Here is a 22,202-nt window from a genome sequence, read left to right as displayed (position 1 = left end):
ATATACACTCATATTATTGTTTTTTTATCTTCTAACTAAATTTTATAGAGCTGGCTTCTGTATGCCAACAAAACTCTGTATCTCCAATCTTTTTTAATTTTTCAACACAATTGAAGGTAACGATACACTGGCAATGACAAAAAGGGAAGTCAGACAAGAACAGCTGAAAATGTGCAGTGGTTAAAGCATTAGACTTCTAACTGAGGAAAACTGTGACTGCTGTGGAGCCAAAAAGGGATTGAAATAGCTGGAGTGGGAATTCATTGACTTTTAAAACATGATAATGCATTTTGAAGTGTGAAAACTGAATCCGTTTGCAACTTACATTTGCTAACCTCATCTTTTTTATTTGTTAGTACATCACTTCCTGCTGGGATACTTCCATTATGTAAAGCCAGTAGTTAATATAATGCCGCCAGCTGCAAATCTTCCAGAATACCAAATTCACATGTACATTTCAAACTGTAGCAGCTGCATACCAAACTTATTTCAGATGAACAAAAGGCCAATAGTTCATGTGTTAAATTTTCATTGACCGCTCCATGATCTTAGCATGACTCTAAAAGTCCAAAGGGAAAAGAAGTCTGCATGATGGGGGAGTACAGAGTGACCCCGGGTTCAAATGTATTTTGGCTTTAGGATATGGTTTCTATAATCTGGGATTTAAAGTAGTTCTTCTGTGTCATTATAATGTTAAAGTTGACTAAATTTGCAGTACTGTAGAAGAAAATTCATGGAAATATAGAAACAGTATATTAAGCCTTTCACGTGTACCTAAAAAGTTGTATATTAAACGTGAAGAAATAGATGATGTGATGTTTTTTTTTAAGTTAAGAACACATAATTCATCACTGGAGACTGTCAACAGTTTTTCTTCCTGGGGGTTTTAGGAGAACTCAAGGACCTTTGGATCTCATTTATGAATAGAGAAAGTAACTGAAGTCTCAATTCTAGTTTATTTTGCATTCCAGCTCTCACCTACGGATCATGACCAGAGGACAAATGTGGATACACTATCTGGATACTGAAACCAGTCACACTGAATAATAAAACTGCTGCTGTTCCTGAGTCCAGTGAAGAGAGGAGATCAGACGTGTGCTTTGGCATACCTCTTGAAATCGGCTCCATGGACTCCCAGGGACGGGTCATGGCTTAAGGAATGCCTCTAGTTGCTGAAGGCAGTGTCTAGGGAGCAGGAAGGTTCCTCTATTGGGTAATACACTGCAGTGAATAGTGAATGGATAAGAATCCAAATGTAAATATGGAACTATTTATAACTTGGAATAAATTGAACCATAAATTACTTTATTTTTTTGTTATTAATATTATTTTTCTTGTTTGATTAATGCCTCCATACTTATGCCCAGTTAATCTTTTCAGGAACACTAAACATCATTAAACAAATTACTGTCCAATCTTATACACCAACATACAAAGACATTTGCTTTTTGACGTTTCATTTCAATAGTATAGCTTCCCAAATACACCAGTTTAACCCCTTCTTCTGTCTCGCTGTTAAATTGGTTCCAGACTTCAGACCAAACAGGAGATCATACATTCAGTAATTATTACTCTGGATTCAGTGACGAATAGGCTATGCGTTTCCATGATCTAAGTCTGAAGAGGAAAAAGTGGAGGGAAAAAAAAAAAAACACCCAGGTACATATTTTCATATTCAGGCCCATTCTGGAGAGGTAATGTCGTGGTACTGACGTGCCTTATTGGCCCAACCCCCGTTATATGAAGAGCGCGCAGGAGAGGGAGTCTATGGTGACTGGGTCTGCGCGTCTGTCCGAGCGCATCAGGTGCGCACAGAAACGCACGGGGCTAGAGAGATTTCTACAGAATTATGAACTTGCGTGGCTGTTTTGTTGCAGACAAATGTGCATTTGAAACGATACGACATGAGAAAGAAGGGCAGTTACGTCGTGCGTAAATGGAAAGGATCTTCAATCACGACTTTTAAAAACTGTGCCATGCGCACCACAGCAACTTCTTATATTTTTTAGATGATGATCGTAAATATGAACTTGTCGGATGCTGTCTGGCTCTATGAGGAGCCTTGGAATAGTAGCACAGGGGAGGAAGAAGACCATGAACTTTTATTTGGCATTGGCGCGGATAATTTCATCACGCTCCTGGTGTTTGGACTTATCTTTACGCTTGGGGTGCTTGGGAACTCTATGGTTATCACAGTATTAGCCAAAAGCAAGCCGGGAAAACCACGGAGCACTACTAATATTTTCATCCTCAATCTGAGTATAGCTGACCTCTCCTACCTGCTCCTCTGTATCCCCTTTCAATCAACAATTTACATGATGCAAACTTGGGTCCTCGGTGCGTTCATATGTAAATTCATTCACTATTTCTTCACTGTTTCCATGCTCGTGAGCATATTTACGCTCTCTGCTATGTCCGTGGACCGCTACATTGCGATCGTGCACTCAAGAAAGTCCTCATCCATCCGCGTGGCCAAACATGCCTTAATCGGCGTGGTAGTCATTTGGATACTGTCGCTGGCCATGGCTGCGCCTATTATGTATTACCAGAACATATTCCTCAGAGGTGAGAACCACACGTACTGCTGGGAAGTGTGGCCGGATCAAAACCAGAGGAAGATTTATGTCGTGTGTACATTTGTGTTTGGTTATGTGTTGCCTCTGCTCCTCATCTCCTTCTGTTATGCGAAGGTAGGCACAAGTTTATATCATGCACAACTTTTTTGGACTTGGACGACGTTTCTTACTTATGTTGTGTTCCTTTCAGGTTTTAAATCACTTACACAAAAAGCTAAGAAACATGTCCAAAAAGTCAGAGGCATCAAAGAAAAAGGTATGTAGCTTTTTTTATTTGTTTGTTTTACTGCTTATACGTACTTTATGTTCACATGGATTATAGGCAGGGAAAGCACGGACCAGTGGAATGGCACAGGGACATTTTGATTGACAAAGTTATTAGCATAAAATAAGATGCCAGTTTGTTTCACTCAAATACATTTCAATGGGTCCCTTATTCGTTTTTATGGTTCCTGTCTGACCTTTATAAAACAGCCCAATGATACATAACACGTCAACCTTAAAAATATTATACTGAAATGGCACTAGGTTCATGTTGCGCTAAGAGCCTTTGTATTTCTTGAAGATATAATGTTGTAATTCATAATAATGTGACAGTAAAAGCTGAAGTCATCCCATGTTTTTACATATGGTCCTACTCAATGCAACAGTTCTTTAGAGAGATGTATCATGACTCAAATGACCTTGTGTGCAACATAATCTTGTGTTGATCCATGCCATATGCCAGGCTTTTCTGCCATTTAAACAACAGCTATCATCTTTTATGGATCAAACAGTGGGTATATTTCCCCAAAGCTTATTAAATAGCAGAGAAATCAAATTCAAAATTGCAGCCAGTGATTAAAGCTCAGATCTCTATTTGTCAGCTTGGGTTGTATAGCCTCATACAGTAGCTTGCTCTGTTAACCCATGCCATTGTAATTTAATATTTCTCACACGCCTTTGTTACTTGTGGGTTAAGTGGGCTTTTCCAATAATCTGGTGATTTATGGAGTTTAAGTGCAGAGCGATGATAGAGACAGCAGAAGAGGCAGAGGGAAGATCACTGTGACAGCTGTGTGACAAACAACTCGCACATATATAAACCTATAAACCCACACAGCCTGTCAAAGGGAAACCACCCTGCCAGCCGCTGTTAAACAATAACTAATGGGAGTAAATCAGAGCTAAACACAGAGCCCTGTCATTGAGATACAACATCCAAATTGCAGCCTTAAAACTAGGTTGTATTATTTAGATTGGCCAAAAGATCTATTTGGGTTTAAGTCTGTTTTTTTAATTGGCTTTCCATGCCATTGCAAATCATCTGCGCCCTTGAATTTGGATTTGGCGTTTTATGCTTGATGTAAATTTGATGCCAGCTCAGGTCTGGTACCAAATTATACAGTCCAATGGCCCATGGAGACAAGTAATAGCAAAATAATGCCATCATCACCTTTTAGAGGAAGCTTAATATTTGCCTCCTATGACTGAGCTTATTGAATGGACATAGGTTTTACACTTCAATGATTTTCATGCAGACTGGCACATTGGTGCACTCACATATGACTGCTGTGGTTGCAATGGTCTTCTATGCACTATTTATGAGATGTGATTGATTGATTTATGCCTAATGTGATCCTTTGACCAACTCTTTTCCGGAATCCAAGAGTTGGTATTTGCCATGTGGTAATGGTAATACTCTTTGGGGTTAAACATATGACATTCCTTAAACAGTAACTAAGTTTAACTTATTGATCCCGACAAGTAGGTTTCTCAGTATTGTTTTTTATTTTTGGTTCTTTCCTGTCAAGTTGTCACCACAACTAGTGCTCTGTCTCATACAGCCTGTGTGAGTTGCGTATTGATATATTGTGCCATTCTCTTTCTGACCCGTTTTTGTAAATGAATCCGTTAAACTAATATTCCATAGCAGATTTCGTGATTATCAGTTTTGTGCCACAAGAGGGTCTCACGAAAAATGACATAAATCAGAAGTGACAAATAGAGAAATTGCATAACGGCTCAGTGTCCTTGGTGGAAAGTTGGGCATTTGTACAAATACGACTTTAATCATCAAGTCGTGTGGCTCAGTGGGGTCTGTTTGAAATATCACTGACAGCTGCTACAAGCAAGGCCAGTCCCACCACTGTGGGAAATATATCCCACGAACTTCTCTGTAGCTTAAGGCAACTCAGCAGGAATCTAAACAGAAACATATTTTTAAACAAGTAAAGTATGAAGAGTTGCAATAGTGTGGTGCAAAAACACTCCTCATGTCATAATCTTATTCAATGGCCCTGTGGAAACAGCAGTGCTGGAGCTCATTTTATTTGGCAAGTAATCGTGTATATAATGGATCCTTACTCTTGAAGTTTGCATTTAAAGCCAGTTATGATGTAAGTCCTGGGTTTCTCTCACTGTGAGTCAGTTAGAAGTCCAGACGGCGAGTACAGATGGTTTTGGGTAATTATGAAAATTAATATTTGGCAATCTCTGCTACATTTCAATAGCATCTGCAAGCAACAGTGCTGATGAATTCCTTAGATAGCAAATCACATATTCTCAATGGAGATGTGAATTTAAGTAGTCTCAGTATAATGCATGTCTCCGTACTAAATGAAAACACTTTGCCATTTTAATTGGTCATCATTTACACCATAGTGCATTAGGAATGCAATACATCTTATCTAATTTATGAGTGTATGATTTTGGGCAATGTAAAGTGCATAGCTGGGAAGGTATTACTGTTTTCCCAACCATTCATTTACATTAAAATCTCCTGTGTGTCCATACTTCAGTTGGGACACTTCTCATTGCTCATTGCAATCACAAGTTTATGAAAACTTTTATTTATTTATGTTCTTAGGATGTGACAAAATGTTGAAAAAAAAAATCCCCAAAACTATTTACGGCTCACAGTCTGACAGTATTATTACGTCCATGTGAAGTTTAAACTTCAGCCTTGGATAAGGCACTGTCATTGCTGAGCACAGTCCAGTACCACTTGAACTCTGACTTTGCTTGTGTGCTCCTCTTGACCCACGGAATTCATCATGAAGCTCTGTTCTTTCAGCTGTGGCTACACTTGATTAAAAGTTTACCTATCAGTTCAGAAATTGGCATCTAGGTCGAGTTGGGACGCTGGATCCAGGTTAGTAATATAGCCACGCTCTTTAGGAAACTGACAGCAGTACACTGTGCAACACAGATACAGCTGCGGCTGCATTATCACTAGAAGTGTATATTTCTATCATCTCATATAAATGCATTTCTCTCCCAAATAATCTGTAAATTAAATTTATGCTGAATCCATAGGCTTCATCAATAGGTGATGTTGTATAAGCCCATTGATGCCAGCCTAGGACATCCTTGCACGTACCCGAGCTATAGACAGAAATAACATATTGTACCCAATAGACTGCAAAGTGACAAAGCAAATTGCAGAGCACATTACATCCTGCTAAGTGCCTAGTGCCTGTTAAAAGCACCACTTAAAGGAACCAACGTATGTGTTGTGCCCTGATCTTCAGCTTCAACTCACCACTTTGGTGCAAAAGTGCAAAAAGAGTTTAAAGTGGCCATTATGATGTTGACAATATTGCTAAGGCCAATGCATTATCAAGTAGTAGATATAAGATGTCTTGGAGCAAGCAATGTATGTCTTGCTCAAGTGCACAGGGATAGTAATGACATTATGGCCTTTCTATAATCTTTACTTTTTTTTTTTTTTAATAGAAATAATGAAATGAAACCACAGCCTTTATCCTTACTGGAAGTGACTGTTAGATAGTGAAATACAGTTTATTTTTTAATTAACTCCGTTTTGCACATGCCTTATCGTCTTATTGTTCTATTGCTTTTAATATTTCCATTTCTGAAAGAAAATGGCTTGGACCAACCCCCTCTATCTTGGATCTATATATATAATGTGAGCTTATTTAATGTCCCCAGTGTGTTGCAAAGACAAATGCAAACTGTCCAATGAAAACATTGTCCTTCACACATGGGTAACTATGAGAGTCTTTCCCATGCTGCTGACATTGGGCTGTTTATTGTATCTCTGGACCAATGACCTTTAAATATGAATCAGTGGGTGGCATTTATCTATCACACAACATAATAGTGTCGCTGATAATACTGAGTGTTCATTGAAGAGAGAGAGGGGCACTGCTGGTGCCCCACAGGCTAATGATGCTCAGGAGGGCATAAAAACACAGATGATGTGAAAATCCATGGGCAAGAGAGACCTCCAGCATCTTCTTTTCCCTATTTTCATGTTGGGTTTTCCCTTCAGGAGTCAAAAAAACAAAACAACCGCCTCCGTCAGACACTTTCTATAGTGCTCTTCTATGGTGTTGATTATATAACACTCTGTTCTCTGTTACAGGGGACAGGTGATTATACTTGTGACTCCTTTAAAGACATGTGCATTGTTGTATAGAGCATGACTTAACATAACCACTGATGAACAGCTCAGATTATCAAGGCTCCTGTTACTGGTTACTGGAGGTGGATATGCATGTAGTACACAGCATCATGTGTATATAGTCATATTGTGGAGGCTGGCTGTACTTTATTGGTTGTGGTTAGTACCTGATGCCTGATCACTTTGTATAAATACTTGGTGGCTTAATTACACTATGTAACCGTTAATATGGAGGGTTCAGCATCTGCTTGTTGTCATGGACATTGCCAATAGTTTGTTATATGGTAAGGCATTAAATGTATTCATCCCTTTGGAGACAAGAGGATGACACCACCAGGCCAAGTCACAGGTCAGATCTGTTCATGCTCACAAAAAGAAGAATAAATACACAGTGGATAAGTGTAATTCCATACTGTGTAACATCTCAATGGAAACATGGAGATATCTCCATGGAAATGGAGGGTCACAAACATCCCTCCATAAAAGTTGATTTGAACTCTTTTTTCACTCTGCCTCTGGAAATTAGGTTTATTTCAGCTGTAGAAATGAAGCAATACTGCAGTCCAAGGGTTTGTAACACTGAAAATGAACAAGAGGAAATGAGGAGTGACTGTTTGATTTGTGACATGAATGTGAGAATAAAGAAAGATTCATACTGTTGCTTTTGAGAAGAAAATCTGTATGAAAGGTGAGTCTCCCTCTCTGCTGAAGACTCTAGCTCATAAATACTGTCATTAAAAAAACACATCAAGTTATTTTTATGTCTTTAAAATTTATTAGTAGAATTTCTTTATTCCCATCTTAAATTTGTTTGAAAATGATTATATATATATAAAAAATATATTATTCACTTGGAAACCTCACCTGTTGCTTCTTCTCATGGGTTTCAGCTTTCTGTTTAAAGGTGACATGTTGGGGGAGTTTAGGGACCATTGAAAAAATTAAATATTCAGTTTTATTTGGAAATGTTTATTACTCTGGCAGCAGTAATATATTTTCATTACCCTGAACCCCGTGACTAATTTTGTATACACAAAACCAACTGAAGTCAATCTTACTACCTACAATATAGCTCCTATTAATGCTACTTCACTCACCATTCACTGTATGGCAAAGTGTGTGAACATCAATGCATCTTTTGACCATTATTCCTGTCTAGGCCAATGAAGTTCAAAATGTAGTTAGAGTTGCAATTACCCACAGACTACAGTATATGATTGTACCTTTGTTCCTCGATGCCAATAGTCGTTACCCCACGTGGTGCTCACCTTATTGGTTCAAATGAGGTCATAGAGTAATGAGTGCTAAACTGCACTCATAAAAGACTCTGCACTAATAAGCCAAAAGGACAAGGAAGCTCTCATTGATTGCTCTCAGCACAAGGCTGCAGTTGCACTTCCAGTTTAAAATGCATCTAACGTGCTGCTTTCCCTGTCAGCTGTACAAAAGGATGTTTTCCTTTAAGCCTTATGTCTTCTGATTTTATAAAGTGGGCCAACTCAACTAACTTCTTTTGAACCTGGAGAGACTCAGACAGACACAAAGAAAAAAGTATTAGCAAGCTTTATTGAATGAGTTATCTTTGACGCTCAGACCCCGACGGAAGAAGAGCATGGTTGATTAGATAATGCTTAGGAGAGATCTTCACCCCGGGGCATGGAGGCACTGGAGATGGTAGAGGTGAGGATGAAGAGCCTGAAGGGGACGGTGATAGGATGAGGAGAGTGATGGGGAAGATAACAAGTCAAAGGGGTGTTGCGGAAGAGATGGGGCATAAACTGAACTGAACTGACCATGCATCTGCAATGGGGATTTAAACTGGGCAGACTGGGAGCTGATTGGATGAGGAAGAGGTATGGTAAGTGGTCGGGAGGAGTAATCGGAGTGGGGTGATGAAGGCTGGGAGCAGGTGAACACTGGAGAAGGGTGAGGTAGGATCAAAGTTAGGTCTTCCAGGCTGAATTTCAGCTAGCTCCATCTCATTCTGTGTCATCATTATTTCACAGCAAATTATCAAAATAAAAAACTAATCCATGGTAGTCAAATCTTTTAAAATTCGATGTGTACTTGTTACTATTTTGAACTGTATAATAGCTGAATGCAGATATTGTTTGAAAGAAAATAGCTCTTATCTGTGTTTCGATGTTTTGATACACTTGACAAACTCACATAATGGCATTACTGGAATATGTCCATTACCACATCTGACTGCACATCTTGTTTATTGCAGGACACACCCCATAAAACAGTGGGGTTCTGCGGATAATACTGCACCAATACAGACTGTGTAGGTTTTATCTTTCCCAATATGAGAAAAGTACTCTCAGTATCTTGAAATCTGTGCATCAACTTTCCAAACACCATAAATCAATTGAGAGTCTCAATGGGAACATGATTTGGAGTTTGCTTCATTTCATTTCAATGCAAAGTAAAAAGGCTGCAAATTATATGTGAAGTGAAATCTCTTAAATGTCAGGCACCATAGACATAATCACTTGAGTATAGATCTAGGCCTGTCAGTGCTATGATTCATTCTGGAGGTACCAGGCTACAGTTAAGTGCTTTTGGAAAAATCCGTCCATCTTCCTCTCTCTCATTTGTTTGTGGCTGTTAGGCTATACATCAGTGAGGAGAAGGAAGTTATAAAAAATATAGTCTGTAAAGACTGTTTGTATAATCTCAGAACATAAAGTAGATGAGATTGGTGATGAATGGGTAAGAAGCTGGAGGGCGTATTTCTCTTTGAGCAGAATTTAGGACAATTGCATTTTAGTACAGATGAAAACCAATGACAATCAAATTGAAGTGCGAGGATTTTTAAAGATGTCTTAAAAAGAACCTTATTCCTGTCTTCTGTTGCCTGATAAATCCAGACTGTTATCTCTGTATTTTTTAAACAGACTGATATCCATCTGGTCCCACATGCTCTGTCGCATCTCAAGCCTGACCAAACATGAGCTTGCAACCAGATTTGTTTATTTCAGTGACGAAGGAATTCATTGGTCACATGTCATTTACAAATCAAATTAAATTTATCCCAAGACAGATTAACAGAGTACAGTGCTTTGCTCACTTATTCTGCAGAAATGCATGATGTTTTTCAATCTCCTGTGATATTTATTTCTTAAATTTCTTTCAGTACAGCTGCACCATGCACATCTCTGATTGGCTATTCCACCTGTCAATCACTACCCTTAGAAATCAGGGAGATTCACCGGTGATAAGACTCACATCTTCATAAAGTAATAAATATCTATATTATGATGTCAAAATTATTCTTATGCTTGTACTATGTTACCATCAGTGCCACTATGTCTGAGGGGAGAGGCTGTGTATGAAAAACATGAGCGATGATTGGTTGAGATGTAAAGGTTGTAGGGTGTGATTGGCAGTGACATACATGTGTGACATCCTCCCAAATCAATACAGCCGCTACAACACCTTTTGATAATAAGATATTAATAATAACATATTTTCAACTCTTTCTATGTATAAATCAATGGCTGTTGTGTTTCTCTCTGCAGACGGCCCAGACAGTGCTGGTAGTGGTGGTGGTCTTCTGCATCTCCTGGCTGCCTCATCACGTGGTGCACCTGTGGGCGGAGTTTGGGACATTCCCTCTGAACCAGGCCTCCTTTGTGCTGCGTGTGGCTGCTCACTGTCTGGCCTACAGCAACTCATCGGTCAACCCAATCATCTATGCCTTTCTGTCTGAGAACTTCAGGAAAGCTTACAAGCAAGTGTTCAAATGCCAGATCGGTACGAGCGACTCCCCACTTAACGATATCAAGGAGATACGTAGCAAGCCGGAAACGCCGCCGTCCACTAACTGCACCAATGTCTGACTTGGGAATGGCAATTTAGCATCCGCAGTTAATTTGTTGGCGAAATCATTATGACTTTCTATTGCTAATTGTGGCTGCTTGAATTTGAAATCAGCAGTACTTATTCCACATAAGCGCTGTTTGTTATATTGGGTCTTGTCATATGCTTTGAGATCATAGTTAATAACGTTTTATCTAACTCATTTTCTTTGCTGATATTAACAATGGAACAACATTCATAGTCTGGATTTTAAAACTGTTAAATAAGATTTACTTTAAATTGAGTATTTGATCTAAACAGTAGACCCACAATTGAGACAAATACGTATGGTTACCAAATCTAATTTCCCCACCACTGCTAATCAGCCGTGATATCCACTGACACAATGTGGCCCTATTAAAGGGTTATGATACCACTATGATAGTTATTTCTTCAATGAGAATGAAAATGTTTGCATCTGTAAAATTGCCATTATTTTTGCTTGTAAATATAACGAATGATATCTAGCTTCACTCTATATTTGAATGCCTTTTTTTCCAGATTGTGTCGTGCTGTATGACTGAGCCAGGCTTTTGGACACTTCTAATGCACCCTTTATAACCATGGAAACACTCAGACAGGACAGCCAATGGGAGTGAAGAATTAACAATGTTGTATCAATGTGATGTGCCAAGCCGTCTCCACACAGCAGCTTTACCTCAATACACTGTAAGATCAAGCCTGGTTTTCATAATGCAATGTTTAAAGATGAAGATTTTTCACTCAGAAGACAAAGACTACAGCCAGTCATCAGCTACATCAATGAAGGGGCAGAGGTTTAAAAATGTGCTTGTAAAATGGACTGTAAAATTAATGCAAAAAACAATGTCAAAGATGTGAAGGGGATAATAAACTAAAAACAGTACATTTAACATTGACGTCGGTGGACAGGAGGAACAGTGGACCAAGAAATAATGTGTTGACAGGGATAAATGGTGCTTGTAACGCTACAAGCACACATCGATAAATAGAAACACTCTAGAAAAATGGAATTAAAAGTGAAACCTTTCAAGCAGTTACCAGTCTTATTTTATAATCTTCTATTATCATTTTGTCAGTGGTGATTTTTTACATCTGAGTTGTTTACAGATACCATTCTTTTATTCCTACTTGAGTTATGTTTTACAGTGAAGTGATATTTAAGTAAACGTTTTACTAATTCACTCCCGGTGTGAGTAACCAACTGACAAATGCTTTATGTTGGTTGACAATAACATTTTTAATATTTAGTACACATTTCCCACATTTTTACTTTACTTTAAACTTTGAACTTCTGTGTACCACAGTCTTACTTGAGTATATTCTTGCCATTCTACCCATTCCTCCCATACATTTGGCTACATTTCATGGATTAGATTAAACAGATCCCCATTGGTTTATCTTGATGAAGTTCCATTCAATTGATTATCTGATTTATTCTGAAGTAATTTCTAACACTACATTTGGGCATTACTATTATGATCTTCGTGATTAAAGTCTTCTGAGACACTCATGTGCTTGCGATCACCAGCAATTGCACATCCTATTCTAAAACATACAGGCAAGTTAGATAAAATGTCTTGCTAAAGGGCACAATAACAGTATGCAGTGACCACAGCAAACACCGCAAAAAGAAAAAAAAAAAAATCTACAGTATATGGTAGATTTGTTTCCTTTTTAATGAAAGAACTGAAAATGGAAATTAATCGATAAATTAGACAGATCAGTGTATATAGTGTATAATGAAAATATAATGGGTATGTTGGTCCATTTTTACTGTCTATGCCAAACTCCAGTATGTAAAGAGCACATGATCAAAATAACAACTCCAGCTTGCAGTTGAACCACGGTGCTCTCTCATCACTAACCACTCAAGTCTGCCTAGATTTACTGACATGTGTATAAATACTTGCTGTACAGTTTACTTTGTCGGTTCAACATTAACAGTGAAGTCAGTAAATTCACACTGTGGAAAAACAATTTCTGTGTGAAAAAATGTATGTAATGTGGAATGTGAAAATATGTTAAATATTTACTTGTGTCTATATATGCTTTATTAAACCTCCAGTGGCATTTTCTTGACATTTTCATTTTCTGTTTTGGAAATTTGAATGTTTTTTAAAAAGATCTTCTCATCAAAACAGCACAGTGGGTTCTATAAATGAGTTGTGTTTTAGCACAAAATATCACCATCCTCTCCCAGTGTTTTGCGGCCTTGTCTGTAGAGAAAATAACCATCCTAGCTCCCACCAGTTCTGTTCCCTTTAGAATTGGGTTTAGGCTGATTACACACAGGCAGACATTTCCTGGCACCCAATTACACCAATGGGTCCTAAGTGCGCTACAACAACAGCTGTTCTGCACCTACCTTGCACCTAACAGCCTAGAAAGGACATTGGACACTTAAACATAATTAAGTTACATAAACGTCATTAAAGCTAGTTCTTCTAAAACATTATATGATGTGTCTGCACTTCTAATGTGCACATTTAATCTATTTGCAATAATCCTGTTCTATTTGTACCCCATAGTAAGTGTTCAGATTGCAATTGAGATGTGACCAACCAGAGCAGTGTTGGGAAGTAACTGAATGGCAAAATGTACCAAAAATACACATTCTGAATACTAAGTTCCTGTACCTGTATTCCGGTGCAGTTACTCTTTCATTTGGTGGTATTCAGAATACAGTTACTTGCCTAATTTTAAATAAATACATGACAGTACTTCATCATGCAATTTCAGCTTTGAACTGCATGGTATTAGTGGGGAAAAAAAGAGAAAACATGCATGTGTGATTTTTTGCCTCTAATTAGGCGTACATAAATGCATAAGAAACAGTGCAACTAAAATCAATCTATTTCTAATTGTAATTTTTTACACTTTTTAACACTAGTGTAAAAGTACTGAGAGTATTCATAATACAGTACTCTGATTGGGCCATGTATCAGGACCATGCATCACAAAATACATTTAAATTTGGGTATTCAGTATTCTTTAACCAAATACATTGCTGAAGTATTTTTCTCACCCCACTGACTGTGAGGCTGACTGTGATGGAAGAACTCACTGCACTTTTCTGCAAATAAACTCATTTGACAGTACACTACCCTCTACTCAAGCAATGTATTTGGAGTACTTTTTATTTACATGCTATTTATAAGGGTTTTAGTGTGTAGGATCATTTGAGCTTTACTTTTCCAGCCAATTAAAATCTTACACCTTCAGTAAGATTGTGTAGGCTGACCTAAAGGGACATCATGACCTGAGATGCACCACACAGAACGAACCCACATGAAATAGAACCTGAGACTTTCTTGGTGTGAAGTGACAGTGCTTAACATGGGACATTGAGAGAATAATAAATTACTCAACTAGAATATAAACAAAACTATATATTCAAAGGAGAAAATCTAATAAAATTGAACACATTTGACCCATGAGCTTATGTAATGTGTCATCATACATAGACTGTGTCTCCAAGAAATGACTGTACCAGGTAAAAATCAGCCACCACAAAATATAGATTATAAAAAACAGCAAAATGTTTAGCTTTTAGTTTATGGTTTATTTTTGAAATGCAGATGACAGTGTGAAGTGGCAGTCTATGTAGAGTGAGAGAACTTTCCTATTCTCAACGTATCAACACACTCTTGAGTACTGTGCTTTGGAAAATTCCGTGTGCCAAATTCACTAAGTCACATGGAGTTTTGAAAGATGAAAAATATCAATTTCACTGGTGGTTCCTCACATTGTTTTCATTTGGCACACACAAAAAATATAGTATTATTAACCATCATTACCGTATCTGAAACTATTGGTCTAAGGTTCCTGTTATGTTCACTTGGACTGTCATGAGACTGAATATATTAAGACAGGGAAGAATGCTGCAATATTGGGTCTGAATCAGGAAAGAAATTATATTGCAAGGTTAAAACTAACTCTTGACTAAAGTGCCTATTAAAAACTCCAATTCAGTGCATTCAAAGTATAAAATGAGGCGGAGTTGATATTCATTAAACTGTAATGAACCCTTTCTCCTTTAAAAGTGAACCCGATTAAGACATAAACACCTCTCCTTGCATAAGCTCTATTACTTCATTGTAATAGCGTCTCTTTGAAACACAGCTGCAGTTTTTTGTTCTTCGTTTTATGCCGCATTGCCACTTCAACGAGATTAGATCGACGTAATAAGAAATATTACCCATGTATCTTCATTTTCTTCTTTCAGCTTGAGTTTATGTAACAAATAATAAATGGATTCGGTTTTATCTACGTGCAATATACTGAACAAATATGGCCACCGCATCCAACAAACAAAGGATATGAGACATCCCTGTAGAGTGAGACATGGACATCTTGTTCATAGCTTTTTTGGGGGTTTGATCCTGGAGTTTTTTTTGTGAAAATAACTACTATTGTATTTTGTACTTGATGCACCTTTTGTGACTCAACAGATGACTAACAATGAGTGACTGTGTCTCTGTGAAGTTTGGATTTGTTGAGACACTTTGGGAGCCTGGGGAAATGGTAAATAATGCCAAGAGTTCACCATAGACCTCTATTTTGAAAGACAGTATCAAGAATCTGTGCACAAAACCACACATTGTAGTGCCAACATCTCCAGTGTTTCTGTGTCCTGGCAATATTTTACAATCAGAACAAGTCGGTTTTATCTGGTTATATTCATATTTTGTCCTATAAAGGTGCAATAGAACATAGATAAAAGGCTGTCATATTTCTTTAAAAAATATATATCCATCCACCCATCTATCTATCTATCTCTATCCACATCCTTCCTCCCACTGAATAACACGGCAGTGCTAAAGACCCCTCTAGTGCAGAGCCAATTATCACAGCGACGTGTCTATTCCCAGAAAAACTCTCAAAGGAACATGGTGGGCTTCCTACTGGAGAGTGCACACTGTCTCACCAGCACTTAGGAAGATTTGGCCTGGACACATGTGCTCTTGAAAGTGGAGAGCAGCCTGACAAAGTGCCCAAGAGTATAATGCATTACAGGGCATATTGGAGCTTAACAATCAGAGCCATTGAGACCATTACCATTGAAATCGTGTAGTTCTACTTGCACGCTGGTGGACTGGTGGAGTGGAGCCTGCAAATATCTTGCTGAATATTTGGAACACTTTACAGTAAATACAGTATCAGGCCCGTAGTTATTATTAGACTCCTGATCTGTTTCTCTCGATTATTTCATTCTATTCCCAAAACAGCAAAAGTAAAATAAAAGTAAATAAGCAAACATATGAGATGTATAACAAGTAAGTATTGAATGCATAATAGGTGCAGATATTTATGGTTGTGTAGATCAGCACAGTAAATGTGAGACAGAAGAGATATATGAGGTCATCATTGTCATTCATTATATCCTGTCACATGTAGGCTTTTGTAAATGAGATTCACGTTTTGTTTTTCTTTTTTCACTTAAAATTAATATTATTTTTCTTTTTAAGGGGGGGGTCTATCATCAGATTTTTTTTTTCCATGGAGATGTTATTGCTTTGTGTGAAATGTTCTCCAGTGGCATTAAACTTATTTATCTTGCTTTTATGCAGTTATAGACATTAACAGTTCCATGGACTCAAGGAGGTAAAGGGCCCTCCACCAGAAAAGCTACATAGTGCACATTTAAACATGAGTTATCCAAGTTTTCTGAGAGGTACAAAAAGTAGCAGAAGTGAAGAAACATGAGCACTGAAGTATTTCTTTCTTATTACCTCAAACTACATTCTGAGCCTCATTGAGGATGAGAAGTCTTTGTTGGTCAGTCTCTGCAGGGTACTTTAATATCCATTGTTACCGACACGCCACACTTAATTTGACTGTTGGCTGGGTGATGTACGACAAAATGGTTGATCAGTATTCACAGTGGATGGTGCCCTGATGCCTTTGCAATGTCCCCAATGATAACAGTTCCTTCTTCTGCACCGCTACTTCGAAATCTGTTATACCTGCTAACGCTGATCCAGACAGCTTGTAACAATTGAGGGAATGTGAATGTGGTGGCAAATTTGACCCCCAATGGGCCTTTTCTATCTTTTCTGAATAGATCGTTTTATTTGTTTAGGTACTGAAGCAGGCTGGATATTTAATAGACTGCAGGCTTGATTTTGTGTACATTTTGTTGTACAGTATGGGTAGTTTTCAGACTATACAGTGTCATACTCCCAAATGGGGGGCAAGCGCCAAATTTCCCTATTAATCACATTACCCTTTGCCATAAAATATCCAAAAGGTAAATTCACAATTGTATTAAATAATGTTGGGCTATAAAATACTGTGATGTCATCTGAAACCCAGCAATAGCCTAGTTTATCCTCAGGCATAGTGTTTTAACACACATCCTCACTTCAGTTTCAGTTGTTATCTCCATCCAAAGAAATCTGAACTTGTTCCCTCAACAAAAGCAAAGGTGGAGATTGATATTAAAGTGACGCGTATACTTGGTGTGAGAATACAAATGATTGATTTTTAAAATGTGTTTATAATTTGAGACAGCTCATGTATCCTAAATGAACATACATACACAGCAAATTTGAGTGTTAATTCAACTCGTATACTGACACTAGTGTATAGAGGAAAAACTAATAACTCTATATTGCCATGTTTTAACACTTTAAAGTTAACACTTTATGAAGTAGAAATAGTGTAGAGTGTTCTTCATGTTACACTATTCAGTAGTAACTCTTTCTTCACTAAATACAGTGTAAATGCTGTGGTCATTCTAGTTCATAATCCCTTTTAATCCCTCTATGACAATACTATTTTTGCAAAATCCAACTGACAGCAGGAAGTCTCTGTGCCCTCAACAGTTGGTCATAATGATTGTCATTTATTTTTTTAAAGTTGATTTTTCAATGCAAGCAGTCAATGGATGAATCAAGATCTTGTTTTGAATGGAATTCAGGCATGCTCATCTCCAAAAATGAGAGGAGCATGTCTGACAAGATCTTCTCTCCATGATATAAACATAACAATGTTCACAATAGAGGCAGTTCTGCTCATTATGAAACATTAACATTGCAGAAACTTTTTACCTCAAGAGTCAGTCTTTCACTCTTTGGGTTTCTTTTGACACATCCAAAGTCCATGTTGTAGACAGTTTAGTAGTAAAGTTTGTGAGAGTCTGAGGACCAAGTACCTTGAAGTGTTCACCAAATTCAGCCAGGTCAATGATGACATAAAAAACCTTTGTCCTTTCCACTTCAGTCACAGGTAGAAAGGCCGTCCAAGCTCAACCAGCAAGAAATGTGTCCATACCGATCTGTAAAGTAAAATATGGAACAGAATAAATATAACATATTCAAGTAACCACCTGGCAAAACGGGCTATGCAATATTAAATGATCCCTGAATAAAAATTAAAACGTAAATATATAGTAAACATATTATGGTGCATATATCATTATTATTTGTTTGTTCCTATTAAGCAGGTTATTCTGTTGCATGAACTGCATTATTTTGTATACAGGAACCATTAAAAAAAAAATAACTTGAAGGGTAATTTGAAAAAAATGTAGCCCCTTAGAAAATATTATTTTCAAATGCAAGACCCAAAAGAAACAAAACACATAAATGCCATTAATCACGAAAATAGAATGAGATTTAGGAAAAAATTACAACTACTTAGCACATATATAAAATTAAATTAGTCAGTTACGAAATTATTGGTGAGGTTACATTTCAGTTCCACATTTAACCATTTCATGACATACCTGCAAATCTCTGACGAGATGGTTAATGGCTTGAGCCTTCATCTTTCCACTGTAGCCTTTAGGACCTGGGGATGCATGTGAACCAGCAGCAAGACACTCACCCTAAAGAAAATACAAAAAAAAAAAAAAAAAAGAATGTATCATTACTCTTTTTGACTAAAGGTCAATAGCATGTTAAGACATTGTATTGGGTCATACTTTAATATATTTTATTTTTACAGAATACTACTAACCTTTTGATTCAAATCATTTTAATAATTCTCCACTTGATACAATATCCTACCTCAACACACCACACAAAAGTATGCAGGTTCACTTCAGTATATATGCAACTACTGGCAACCGTGGAATGTCTGTGCATTGCCATAAGAGATATAAACTTGTTTTGATTTAACTTTACATTTCATTTGAGGAGAGAGGCGCTGTAAAACCATGTACAACCAAGGAAAAAAACATGTAAAACCCGGACAACAGGTGACAACAATCAAATAAATGTAGGATACATTATTTTACCACGAACATTTTTTGTATTTACCACTTGAAATTGTGTAGAAATATCTCATAAATAGCTCATAACTGTTCTAAATCATCGCGTTACATATACAGTGTAGGGCATGTGCCACTAGCATTACAATGACGTAATGTATTATGACCTAATACATTATTTGAGTCACTATTTACAGATATTGTACTTTCTTCCCACTGTGAAAATAGCAGACATGAGTACTATTTCATGTTTCATCCTCGAAATTGCATTTACTTTAAATGACAAATCAGATGTTTCATCCAGTTACTTCTAACTTACTTGAAGAGTAGTTTCCCCGAATACTTTTACTCTTAGCTACTCAACACATTTTTTGGACTTCTACTTTTTACTTAGACTTGAGAATTTTTTTTTTTTTTTTGAAGTAACGTTACTCTTAATTTAGTACAATTTGAGGCTATTTTACCCAATTTTGAAGGACATCAGTGATGGCAACATTAACTGTCAAAGCTAAGTTAGCTAGCTTACTACTACTCGCATTAGACCAAATATATTTAGTATTTTTAAATTTTTATGAATTAAGTTAACTGCAGAGAGTCCTAAAAAGGTAAAGTAATCTGACCCGGGGCAAGTGAGAGCTCAAGTGGTTGGACTTGAGGCTTGTTGAGTTCAGGTTCTGCTGAAAAACAAACGCTATTAGCTGTTAGCTTAGCTTCGGCCGGTGAAATCTTCCCTCTGGAAGCGCAGACGGAGAATGGCAGAAAATTCCAAAACTGGGGTTTATATATGCAACTACTGGCAACCGTGGAATGTCTGTGCGTTGCCATATGAGATATAAACTTGTTTTGATTTAACTTTACATTTCATTTGAGGAGAGAGGCACTGTAAAACCATGTACAACCATGGAAAAAAACATGTAAAACCCGGACAACAGGTGACAACAATGAAATAAACGTAGGACACATTATTTTACCACCAACATTTTTGTATTGATCACTTGAAATTGTGCATAAATAGCTCATAACTGTTCTATATCATCGCGTTACATACAGAGTGTAGGGCACGTGCCACTAGCGTTACAATGATGACCTAATACGTTTACTTGAGTCACTGTTTATAGATATTGTACTTTCTTCCCACTGTGAAAATAGCAGACGTGAGTACTATTTCATGTTTCATCCTCGAAATTGCATTAACTTTAAATGACAAATCAGAAGTTTCATCCAGTTACTTCTAACTTACTTGAGGAGTAGTTTCCCCGAATACTTTTACTCTTAGCTACTCAACACATTTTTTGGACTTCCACTTTTTACTTAGACTTTTTGAAGTAAAGTTACTCTTAATTTAGTACAATTTGTGGCTATTTTACCCAAGTTTCATGAACATCAATGACGGTAACGTTGACTGTCACAGCTAAGTTAGTTAGCTTACTACTACTAGCATTAGACCAAATATATTTAGTATTTTTATGAATTAAGTTAACTGCAGAGAGTCCTAAAAAGGTAAAGTAATCTGACCCGGGGCCTGTGAGAGCTCAGGTGGTTGGACTTGAGGCTCGTTGAGTTCAGGTTCTGCTGAAAAACAAGATGTTAGCTTAGCTTCGAACGGTGAAATGTGGCTTCTCTTTTGGACTGCAGCTCTCCCGCTGGAAACGTTACAAAAGTCCAAAACTGATGTAGTGTAACATTCAAAATAGACACTTTCTAAGTGTTTGTCGTTAATACTGTGAATCAACAACTACTCATTTTATGTCAACTACTTATTTTACTCTACAGCACTGTGATAGTTGAAATAAGTCTTTACTATGTTGAAACATATCTGGATTTTCTTCACTTTACTCACAACACTAACACCGTGAATTTAACTCTTTTGAACTTGCTGTGCAGATCTGCATCTCTCACAAACACATGCTCAATTTACACCGACAATGAAGGCAAAGTGGGTGTCTTGCCCAACGACACAGCAACAGTATACAACCTCAGGTTGGAGAAGTGCTGCCATAAATCACATTTGTGAGGTCTATACAATTTATTGCAGCTCAGAATTTTTACTTTCACTTTTATTTTGCTGATAAAATTGTTTACAGTATGTCTGTGTCAGCTCTATTATCACTAGTCATTGTCCAGTCTGTGCCTCATCTAAGGCCCACACTTGCAGGGAGTTTTCATCAAAATACAATTATAAAATTATAGGATAAATGTGGGTTTATGACATAGGCCTGCTGCTATTAGCTTTGCCTACTAAAACTACTGATTTAGTGTGGATTATAAAATTTGACACGCTACATGTCCCTTTGACCGTCACCTCAAAGTTTGCCCGCTATTTTATTCCATCTAAAAATCGATAAATACAGCATTCAAAATCCATCGGTGAAAAATACTGTATCATTTTTCTGTCTGCGCCATTTTTTCCCCCTGAAAATTCTGTCTGCAAAACTGAGATTGGCTCAGAAACTACAACTAGTGTTAGTCATTTGAGTAGAGAATAATTTATCTTAATTAAGGGCCCCCAAAAGATCCTGTCTCAGATAAAGCACCGTCTGACTGCGGGGAATTGAGCTCCGTGAGTGGCATCAAAACTTCTCACCCTTTAGAAACACAACAGTAATGCCGAACACTGGCGCCACCTGCTGGTTAAATTAAGGATGAAGCCACATGGTTTTGATGGCGTCTAATTAATACTCATGGGTACACGTACAGTTGGTGGATTAGTTTGCTTTACTTGTAATATATATATATATATATATATATATATATATATATATATATATATAATATATATATATATATATATATATATATATATTATATATATATATTATATATTTATTTTTTTTTTTTTATTGGAAGAAAATACCTCAACCAACAATTTCTTACTTACTATTTGTCAAAAGTAGTTTAGCTTTAAATAATATAATTTATAATGATAAAATTTATTTGATTGTTCCTAATATTATATCTAAGTATAATGTTTGACTTCTCTACACCACCTATCTCACAAATGATCAGGAAACATACAAAGTGTCATCAAGATTCCTAAAGCTGCTTTGTGGGCAGGTGGTGAACTAATCCTGAAGATTATATGTGCATGTACTTAGCCTTGGTCAAACTTACTACACAGGCATCAGCAGAATATATGAGTCACAAAAAACAAAGCAGG

General features: G+C 37.2%; 1 protein-coding gene across 1 annotated transcript; it reads left to right on the top strand.

The window, feature by feature from the left end:
* Nucleotides 1–2,024: 2,024 nt before the first annotated feature.
* On the top strand, nt 2,025–10,829 carry LOC110171844 (galanin receptor type 1). Its single transcript, XM_020937638.1, has 3 exons — nt 2,025–2,690; nt 2,767–2,832; nt 10,509–10,829. Exons 1-3 carry the CDS (start codon nt 2,025–2,027, stop codon nt 10,827–10,829), a joined length of 1,053 nt encoding a protein of 350 aa, XP_020793297.1.
* The last annotated feature ends 11,373 nt before the right edge of the window (nt 10,830–22,202 follow it).

Source organism: Boleophthalmus pectinirostris, unplaced genomic scaffold (genome assembly GCF_026225935.1).
Source record: "Boleophthalmus pectinirostris isolate CB_2022bp ecotype Guang Dong unplaced genomic scaffold, ASM2622593v1 HiC_scaffold_6, whole genome shotgun sequence".
NCBI lineage: Eukaryota > Metazoa > Chordata > Actinopteri > Gobiiformes > Gobiidae > Boleophthalmus > Boleophthalmus pectinirostris.
This window is presented reverse-complemented; position numbering and strand designations above follow the sequence as displayed.